The sequence below is a fragment of the Sinocyclocheilus rhinocerous genome, unplaced genomic scaffold (assembly GCF_001515625.1).
Source record: "Sinocyclocheilus rhinocerous isolate Xijiao unplaced genomic scaffold, SAMN03320098_v1.1 scaffold1826, whole genome shotgun sequence".
Classification (NCBI taxonomy): Eukaryota; Metazoa; Chordata; class Actinopteri; order Cypriniformes; family Cyprinidae; genus Sinocyclocheilus; species Sinocyclocheilus rhinocerous.
In genome coordinates, this window is record NW_015645117.1 from 95,711 (window position 1) to 106,686 (window position 10,976).

Consider the following 10,976-nt stretch of genomic DNA (forward strand, 5'->3'; position numbering starts at 1 on the left):
TATATATATATATATATATTATCCCTGTTGCTAATTGTTGGGTGTTTTTTTATGTACATTCCATAATTTCCAGCTTGAAAATTGTAGTTGAAGAACTAATTGGATGCATGTGCAATGCATCACTTTAAAGATTTCCAATCAGGGTCAGATTAAAGGCCAGAGCTTTGAAAAGCACAGTGAGCAGCAGAGCTTTTCAGTCTCTCACATCAAAGATGTTTGGCCATGTTCAAACGTTCAGAGGTTTGTAACACTCTCGTCATCAGGTTGTGGTCATCATACAGGGTCTTTCATGAAACAGGTATGGAGAGATGATAGCTTGCCGTTTGATCAGACGAAAACAACACACAGGTTATTAAGTGCATGCTGTTTTATGAAGAAGTCACATTACATCATGCGCCTTTTCACGGATGACCTACTTCTGTCATCTGTGGTTTTATATGAGGCTCAATATAAATAACTTGAATTTGGCATACTGCCTCTATCAAACAAAAACTAAACTGAAATACAGCATATAAACTTTAATCCTTAGTATTAGGATTTCATTACTCACCCTGAGCTATTTGTCTTAGACATAAATGATGCCTCAAATCATACTTTTTGAGCACCAGTAAGTCACCAGATTCATGATTTTCACTCGGTGGATAATAAAATGTGTGAAAAATCCTACAGACATTGAATGAGGTACCCAAGCCATATCTAGAGAACAGAATATCAGAGGTTTAGGAGTGAACTCTAGACATCTTGAGGAGATTTACTGTCATCTGTGTCATCGGCTGTGCCGGAAATCACATTGGAAATGGAGCAGAATGGTTTACGTGATCCGATGAAGCACAATAGCTGAGTGATGACGACTGGCCGATGACTGTGTGTTGTGTTATTGTCAGATCGCCAGTCATCATTGTGTCAGGATCAGGAACTTTACTCTTCCCATGCATCACACCAACATGTGAACTGCTGTTATAGTAAACTCAGGAAGTTCATGGAGTCAGTGAAACATGGAGGAACAGGAACCACTTGAAGGATCATGAAGGTTTCTCTTGAAGTCTTATGTCATGAGATTTTGTCTGTATTGGGCCTGTTGTTTTGTGGGACATCAGTAGTAGACTATGTACACTTGAGTAAATGTACACATAAAATATTACTCCAGGAAAAGTACTTATTTTTGAGTAAGTAATAGTAAAAAAGTACTTGATTTTTAGTGTACTAAAAATAATTCAAGTAAAAAGGTGCCCAAACAGTTTGTGCTTTTACAGCATATTCAGTTGATTTTCATTTACAAAAATCAATATTAGAATTTGACTTTAGTATTTAGTTAGGAGTAGTAGTATTTAGTAGTTAATTAGTAGTGTTCATTCTATTCAAGCTCGGATTATATCTTGGCTCATTGAATCACAGAGTTGTTGACTCGAGAAAAGCTGCAATCAGATCAGTCAGATTCTCAAATGAATCGCTCAATGCGGTTCGTGAACCAGTTCAACAGGTTCATTGGAAAGAATCAGCTCGTTCATGAACTGGACACTGGTCTCTGTCTCAGAGGAGGTGGTGATTTCTCCAGTTCAAAATGACAAGGAATGATATGTTTTCATGAAATGTAGTGGAGTAAAAAGTAAAATATAATGCTTTATAATGTATTGAAGTAAAAGTTTCCCAAAATCAAAATACTCTGACAAAGGACAGACAGCACACAGAATTTAACATGACATTTTAAGTAGAAAGACTCAAATAATATTAAAGTTCATTTTTAACCCTCAGGTCATTTTGTCCCAAAGAAGATTTTCTTTTTTCCGAAAACAATAGTTAATGTTATGGCATTGGACTGAAACTTAGTGACTTTGTTCACACAGGGTATAACTTCTTCTCGAAGTTTTTTTTTTGTTGATAATTTTCGTACTTTTTTAGGGGTGGGGTGGGGGGTTTGACCTTGTTCAAAGCAAACTTCCTGATTAAACATTAAAGCACACTGGTGTGATAAACAGTGCACATTTTCTTCATATTTTATTTAATATTGTGAAAATGAGGTGCCTACGCTCATATAAATGAGGCCTACGAGTAATCAGTTCGAAAAAGAAGTATAAAACCAGTCCTAAATGAAAGAAAACAAGTTGGCAAAAAGATTGAATCCAAAATTTGGTGATAATATTGCATAACAAGAGATTTATAGGCAATTTTTTGTAGGCCGGCCATTTTTGATGGGGAACACCACAAGTGTTATAGGGTTTTGAACACAACCTGAGGGTTAAGTGTACTATATGTCTAGCCCACTATTTTCAATTATGAAAGTACACTTTATTAAACCTTTAACTTCAGTTAGACTTGAAGTTGACTTCTATACACTACCAGTGGATTTGTGCAGATGACTTATGCTTAAAAAGACTATTTTTGTTTTGATGAAAGTAAAATACTCTAATAAGAACTGCCTAAAGTTGATCTGTTTCTGTCTGGGATAATAGAAATATGAACAAAAAGCACAGTTTAATTTGCTCCAAGCTATGTAAGTGTAAAACATATGCTGGAGTACTACCTTAAATATTTCAATGTGTTCTAAGTCAAAAAATAAAAGAAATTCCTAGGCTACTCAATATCAGAAGAATAAACACAACTACTTAGTATTTAGAATACTTAATTATACCTTTCTATAATATATCTCGATCAAAAGGCAGAATATACTTTAATGTACTTAAGTATGCTTTGGTAAAGTATATCTCTGATAAGTGCATAAAAAGTAGACTGAGTAGGAAAATGAATTAAAGTTACATTTATTTGTTTTTTGTTTTTTTTTTCATTTAAAAGATTAATACTATTAGCACACTTGATTACATTAGTTTCTAAGAAATACATGGTGTCTGCATAATGACAGAATTTTTGGCTAAACTCTTCTTTTAAGGCGACATCGGTAAGATTTCATCACTTGATTTGATTTGATTTGAACTCATAGATTTTTTCTCCTTTTGCCTGTGTGTGATTAGATTATTACTGATTAGCCAATTAAATCACTATGGTTTGTGCTGTTTCTTATCTTCACTGCAAAATGCTTTCAAAGCCTGGTGAGCTGCCTACTTTATAAATGTTTTTTTATAAATACTACAAAATGTTATTGGCGGAATTATTCCATTTTACATAACCTTACATTTTACAGCAGCACTGCAAATTAAACTTAGTAAAGCTTTTGTGTTTGGGCATTTATGAAATATCTCTAGCATGTTAATTCTGTTCAGCGTGTGCAGCGGTAGTTAACCCATGAACCGCACATGTGCAGAGGTCAGAAGCTGCGGGTCACCAGCACCATTCAGAAGCTGTTTGGGGTTATTTGAGTGTCAGAGACTCTGTTTACCGTCAGTGTTTTAGCTGGCGTTCACCTGAGCGGTCGCTAACCCCCGCTACACCTCCCCACGCCTGATAGCAGCACAATCACAGGAACCGCTCACACTGGACATTATTTCCTGCTGCTGCTCACCGAAACAGCAGCGCTTGTGCTGACTGACCGAAGGCTGCTCATTTACTGAATACAGCATGCTGGATCTGAGCCCAGGAGAGCTCAAGAGATTCACGTCTTTATACCTAAAGGCAGGGGTTTTCAATCCTTCAGATGCCACGGACCCCTAAATATATATAATCATCCTCATATGAGGGACCCACATCCTGAAAATTAAAAAGCAGATATATATTTATGTATAAAGATGTAAATTATTCTGCACTGGAAAAAAACAAGTAAAATTTAAGTATGGAATTAAGTCAAATCTACTTAACTAAGTTAAGTAAAATTAGCAAAGGAAATACGTAAATTTAACGTGGCCAATTAAATTCTACTTAATTATTTCAAGTTCGCTCAGCAATACTCATGGTTTGTAAACTTCACTCAAACAATGTAGCACTGAAGAAGAAAAAAACCTGCTATTAAAGCATGTGGTTCATTTATAAACATGTAAGTAATCAAGGTAACGGCCTGTTATCCTTTTTAAAATAATATGTCTACTCAACACAGTTATTAAATGAACACAGAGACCTCAATACCTGGTACACAATACACAATGACTGTAACAATCAGTGGGGTGTTTGAGTATGAATGGGTCATTTTGAGTAGAAAATGAACTCCAGATGTCACGAAACAGCAAGTTACTAAACCTAACAACAAAAGCAACCATAACAGTGTAAATAGAACTAGAAAACTAGTGAAAAATGTAATCTTATTAATTATTCATGCCCTAGTGCATGATGGGAACAACGGGATCATGACTTTGATATTTACTTAAAGAATCTTTGTAAACATAAACCATTCCAAGTAAAATATACTTTTAAGTTCAAACTGTAATTTCTACATGCTTAAATTGAGTACTAATATAGAATTTACTCTCTTTTTTAAATTCTTGCCTGAACTAAATTAATGTAGAAATTACATTTGTTTTGCCGTAGTATTTACTTTAAACCTTAAATACTTTAACTTTAAATCATTTTTATCAGTGTGTGGAAAATTAATAATTATAAATATGTGTAATATATTATATTTAGCCTCTTTTCCATTACGTAGTTTTTTTCCTCTACTTATTATACTGTTCTGTTAGATGTATTATTTAAGTCTGTTTTTAATTATTTATTTTGATCTATTGATTGATTGATTGATTTTGATAACTTTTTATAATTTATTTAGCTTAATCTCATTATTTGTATTTAGTTTAATCTGAGCAATCTTAATCAAATTTTATTTATTAAATGTCCTTTTTATTTATAATAAAATAAATATTAGTTTTTCTTTTTAATATTTTCTCTCTAGTACATTTCTTTCATTCTCACTATATTACTGTACTGTTAGATGTATTATTTATTCTATTTATTTATTTATTTGTATTTATTTATTTAAATCTGTATTTGCTTTATTCTTTGTATTTATTTAGTTCAATTTAATTTGTAATTTGTTCTTGTTGCATCATAACTCTTTTTATGCTTTTCGCATTATAACCAATCACACACGCCTCCGTTGAGTTTATGAATGCAGCAGCCAATCAGAAGCGTTCAGATGAGTCATCGCTGAAACACAGGGCGCTGATTTCTGCACTCTCGCAAATTCTCTCATCATAAACAAAGTGCAAATGTATGCAAGCAAGAGATTCATTCATCAAACAGTGTATAGACAGCCTCTGCTGTTTGAATAACTGTGAAAGTGGAAGCGTTATAATTAGTAACTTATAATGTTTTTATTGATCAAGTTAAATACAAATCCAATCGTATTAAAAATGTATGACATGACAACTTATGACATGACACCCATAGCCTATATAATAGATTACACTAACATTAGGCTACTTTTAGCCTCATACCCTGCAGTTGGTTCACCCTCCGCCTATGTGTATTAAAGGGGTCATATGATGCTGCTAAAAAGAACATTATTTTGTGTATTTGGTGTAATGAAATGTGTTTATGCGGTATAAGGTTAAAAAAAACATTATTTTCCACATACTGTACATTATTGTTTCTCCTCTATGCCCCGCCTTTCTGAAACGCGTCGATTTTTAACATTTTTGGAAGACCAAACAAAGTAGTTTCGCTTTTTACAACGAAAGACAGCGTCACACACGGCGGCCTAGAGTGAGCGGAGGCCGGAGGCTTGAGAACAGAGTGGCGGGTGGATTCGACAAACGAGCGTCCGGAGGGCTTGCGGCAACCACATGCAGTGTTGGGGGTAACTCATTACAAGTAATGCGAGTTACGTAATCAGATTACTTTTAGCCATGTGGGGGCGTGTTAGAACGAGCCGTTTTAGGTAGGCGTGGCTGACTCTTAACTTTTATAAAGAATATCTCTTTGGATTTGAGACTTTAGTGTTTGCAACTTTACAGATCTTCTTTATGCACCAAGAGCTTGTGACACTCCAAAGAGAAAGGAACAATTGAAATCGCATCATATGACCCCTTTAAAGTTGACTTTGACTAATGTGAACTGCAAATAAAGAGCCTGAAGAAAAGCAACTTTATTTTTTCTTCTCAAGGTCACGTTAGCTGAGGCAAAGATAAATCCCAAATTTATAGAGCTCTTCAGGCAGTATAGTTTATGTTCAGATCCCTGCTTGAGTCGAGCCTCTCTCTCTCTCTCTCTCTCTCTCTCTCTCTCTCGAGCGCTCGAGGATGCGGCTGTAGTCCGCAGAGCTGTCGGGATCGCGTGCGTTTTTCACTCCGCCGCGGAGAGCAGCGTCAGTATGGTGGCGAAGGATTACCCGGTTTACCTGCTGATCAACCGAGCAAACTGCAGCGTGGCCGAGCCGAGTGTGGGGAGAGAGCTAAAGGTGAGATCCGCGCGCTTCTTATGTATGAGGAGGACCGCAGCAAACACAGCTGGCCTCAGTTTATAAGGCTAATTATAATAATACAAATAATAATACTCATTATTATTATTAGCCTAGCCATAGTCATAATGAATGTATACATTATTCGTGAGCAAGCATTTTTATTCAATATTATTTAAAAAAATATATATATATTCTTTTTTTTATAATAAAACTTAGCCAATAGTTTGCTACTTTGCACTGTTGTGGCTTCTAAAAATGTGTATTTGATTACACGTAGAGCTTTGAGTTGTTTTGGTTATTGCTGTGGGGTGTTGTCACAAATACACTCAGGTGTTTTATTGTTACCAGACTGACATGTGCCTGATTGAAATCGCTTTATTTATAATCACATCTGCATAACGTTACCCTGAACAAGACTGGCGTTTGAATCATGATTTATGACTTTTCTCTCAGAAGATTTTGTTCAGTTTCATGGCATGGTTCAGTCAGTGTGGTGAAGTTTAGCAGATGTTTGTGGTGGTGTTTGGCTTCTTCTGATGTGGTTTCTGCATCTGGAGGTCAGCGCATGGTTTTCGGCATCATTTCTTCACAGACTGCTAATGTTTTTGCTGTGTTGTGTGTCCAGATGCAGCAGCAAAGTGCGTTTGAAAGGCTGCTGTGAGGCTGAGAAACTCCTAGACTTTAGTACTGATGTTTTATCTTTCTCTCCTGTTGTTTTTGAGGTAAACAGACTTTGATTTTAGTGTGAAGTTAGCCAAACTCAGAGGGTGGTTTATTCAAAGTGTGTTTAAACCACTATAGTGACCCAAGAGAGTCTGGTTGACTGGACACAAAAGACCAAAAGTCATGGTGAATGAAGTGCTAGTTTTTTTTGTTTGTTTGTTTGTTTGTTTTTGGACGATGATGATGATGATAAATAATAATAAACTTTGTGTTGCCCTGCTGACTTCACATGCAAAAGCATATACAGCACAATGTGCAGTCCTTTTGTTAACTGAACACTCAATTTGTGTGTTAATTTTATTTTTTTTATTAAATCTTTTGGCTGATGTGAATCAGACTGAACTGGAGTCTGAATCATGGACTGAATCATTCAGACAGCTCAAACTCTCACTGAATCAGTGCAGGTGAGTCATTTGCTCACTGAACCACTGGTTATCATTCACTACTAAATCTGAGAACTGTTACTGCTTTATGTGTACTTCCAGAAAGCAAGACAGAAGATGCACATTTGTAAGATTAGTAAAACTTAAAGGAACACTCCACTATTTTTGAAAATAGGCTCATTTTCCAACTCCCCTAGAGTTAAACAGTTGAGTTTTACCGTTTTAGAATCTATTCAGCCGATCTCCGGGTCTGGCGGTAGCACTTTTAGCTTAGCTTAGCATAGATCATTGAATCTGATTAGACCGTTAGCATCTCGCTCAAAAATGACCAAAGAGTTTTTATATTTTTCCCATTTAAAACTTGACTCTTCTGTAGTTACATCGTGTACTAAGACTGACGGAACGGGACTATTTTCAGGTGCTGCGTAATATCATTGCACCCGTTGCACCCATGGTACGGCAGCAAAGTTCCTTGATTATTACGCCGGAATGAGAGTATAGTTCTATTTTCAAAAATAGTGGAGTGTTCCTTTAAATCAGTCTAATTACTAACTGGTTAACTTCTTTGTCTCTTAGCTCAATGAATTCAGTTAATGCTGTTTTATATCAGGTGCAATGCGTTCTTAGCTTAGTAGGCTAGTTAAGAAAAACAGACGCACAAGAAGAGGTTTTATTATTTGTTACTGTTGTTTTTCTGCATATATTTGAGAGAAACACAAAGCATCACCATTAGTGCGCTAGCTACAGATTCTCATGAAATCCGTCTTTTTGAAACGCAAACTAATGCTCATTATCCCTTTCATTAATTTTTTTATCCCTTCATTTTAACATTCTTATAGTACGCAGGCAGTTTTGTCACCGGATGTTATAAAAATAATTATCTTTTCTTAAATAGCAAAGTTTATGCATGTTGACTTGTGGAGTTGCATTGGCTGTTTTGTACTGAGTTTTACAGCTCAGTCATGTCTCTGAACATGTGGGATTGTCGTTATGTTCCAGTGTCATTCGCAGGTCTCTGGATGACTTCACACAGTGAACTGCATTTAGTTTGAAGAACAGGAGGTCTATGACACTCTCAGTTGACATTCCCGTTCATCACAATGGCAGTTGCTCAGCTGGAAGCTTTCTGCTCCGTCAATGCTCAGTTATAATTTTATACATACCTGTATAAGCATTTAAAATTGACAGGAAACACGGGGAAAAGTGAATGAGTGGGTTGAGCAGTTCTGCTTTCATGAGGTTAGTATGGTTTCAGCTGTGAGGCTGAGATTGAATATCCTCACTGTCCTTCTAGCGCTGGTCTCTGGTATCGTTGTGGTTGTGATCTCTGTGCTTTTCAATAGCATGACTGACTGCAGAAAAGGTTGACTGCAAGCTGTTTTACTGATGCTTCCATGATACCATCGTCTTCCAGCAAATTTGCACGCAATGTATCTGGTTGCCATGACAGTAAATTCACACGCTTCTGCTGCTCTCATGCAACATGTGAAAATGCAAGGTCGTTTTTTCTTTCAATTTTGTTTTTTTGTCACCCACATAAATAAATCAGACATTATAGATCAAATTCGATCAGTTAGGACACACAGCAAAAACACTTGGTAATTTTCTACACTCCATAAAAAATCCATAGAAAAATATATAATGTCCTGACAGAAAATTTCCATTATCTTTCTCGTTGTATGAACACAGTATGAACACAATGTACAAAATTTAATGTTAAGCGTTTTCCCATAGAAAAACATTATAAAGAAAATGCTTAGCATGCAGTGTAGCGCATTGTGTGTTTCAGTGCATAGTATGTTTTATTAATAAGGTGTAAACTGAATTTGGTCATCTAATATCACTTTCTTGATTCATTACATAAAGCATTTTCTGTATAGTAGTTTTCTATGAGAGAATGCTAAACGTGCAGTGGTTTTCACAGCAAAAACACTTGGTAATGTTATAAGAAAATGCTGAAAGAAAAAAAATATGTATATATATCCATATAAAATTATATATATCCATATAAAGCCAGATTTTACTTTTTAAGTCATCATCAGTATTGAATTACAAACTTTTTTTGCACTTTTAATAAATCACCAGGCAGCAGGCCGGTCTTTTCCCCTATGATACGTGTGAAAACGTTATTTTTTCTCCTGCCTTTTGGGATCCCCGGGCTCTGACTGCAGTTTTGGTGTCGTTCTATCCTGATCAGTGCGTGACTCAAACTTTCCCACAGAAGCGAACACATCAAAGACATGTGTATAGCCATCATTCCTCCTGCTTTCATCTTACTGACTGGAGCTGTAGGTCAAGCCTCTCGTCAGAACACATCTGCAGCTTCTCTCTGATTGCTGCGTACAGATGCACAGACACTTCGACCTGCTTCTGGAGCCCATTCCACGCTGGACCCATCTGAACTTCTGGTGCCCATGAGAACTGCTTTCAGTTTTATGGATGTAGTCATTATTGTTCTTTAAAGTGATAGTTCACCCAAAAATGAAAATGTGATGTTTATCTGCTTACCCCCGGGGCATCCAAGATGTAGGTGACTGTGTTTCTTCAGTAGAACACAAACAGAGATTTTTAACTCAAACCATTGCAGTCTGTCAGTCTTATAATGGAGGTGAATGGGAATCACGGCTTTGAGAGTCAAAAAAACATACACAAACAAAACCAAATTAAACCCTGCGGCTCGTGACGATACACTGATGTGGAAATACACTAAACAATTGGGCTGTGCAAGAAACTGAACAGTATTTATATCGTTTTTTACCTCTGATGCACTGCAATGTATGAACTGTCCTGAGCGCGTCCTCGACAGCCAGCGCGTGACGCTTCTTCTTCTTCTTCTTGCTTTTACGGCAGATCGCAGACTTATAAGTGCATTACCGCCACCTATCTCTCAAATGGACCATTGACACTCTATCTACAATCTCAATTAGGAGTGTCAATGGTCCATTTGAGAGATAGGTGGCGGTAATGCACTTATAAGTCTGCGCCTGTCTGTGTGACGTCACACAGACAGGCCCCTCCCACGATAGTTTGATTGACAGTAGCGTTCCAGCACAGACTGGACTGCAGTGTTGCCAACTTAGCTAGATTTAGCGACTTTTCAGACCCCCTTAGCGACTTTTTTCCAAAAAAGCGACTAGCGACAAATCTAGCGACTTTCTTGTTCAAACCTTATTTAGTCTCTGAGACTCTCTGGTACTGCCGCACGAGCCGCGAGGTCTTGCTTTCCCAGCGCACACACCTCTTTCTCTGCGTCTGCTCTGTTCAGCGAGCGCAGAGAGGAGCAGCACTTTCAGTTAAAAAAAGATATTCTAACTCTATTTTACATGCAAGTATAGCCGAAATCACAGCACAGCCATTGTCTTAATCGTATGTGTAGTTGATTTCATTAGACAATGTCGTGATTAGGATTTTAGTGCAGATTAATCTTTGAGAGCTGGTTATGTAGTCTTAATGGACCGCATTTCAGTCACTATAATATTCATTCCGTTGTCTGACAACAGAAACAGTCAAATCAGTCAAATAAAACTGTTTTATTGAGAATTCGGCTGCATTAAAATGCAGTACATGAGCACAGGGAGGCAAGGGAGGCAAGA

The 10,976-nt window shown here is 36.8% G+C and overlaps 1 protein-coding gene across 7 annotated transcripts in view; it reads left to right on the forward strand.

Moving 5' to 3' along the window:
• LOC107705836 (rho guanine nucleotide exchange factor 3-like) overlaps nt 1-10,976 on the forward strand; it is an 80,492-nt gene that overhangs the window by 40,753 nt on the left and 28,763 nt on the right. The window contains exon 1 of one of the 7 annotated variants that reach the window (XM_016509324.1): nt 249-298. The exons of 5 other annotated variants lie outside the window; for them this stretch is intronic. In XM_016509324.1, the coding sequence (XP_016364810.1) occupies nt 290-298 (9 nt within the window). In that variant the 5' untranslated portion in view covers nt 249-289. Of the gene's footprint in view, nt 1-248; nt 299-6,075; nt 6,275-10,976 lie in introns of those variants that run through there. One more of the 7 variants, XM_016509323.1, reaches the window with a different exon arrangement.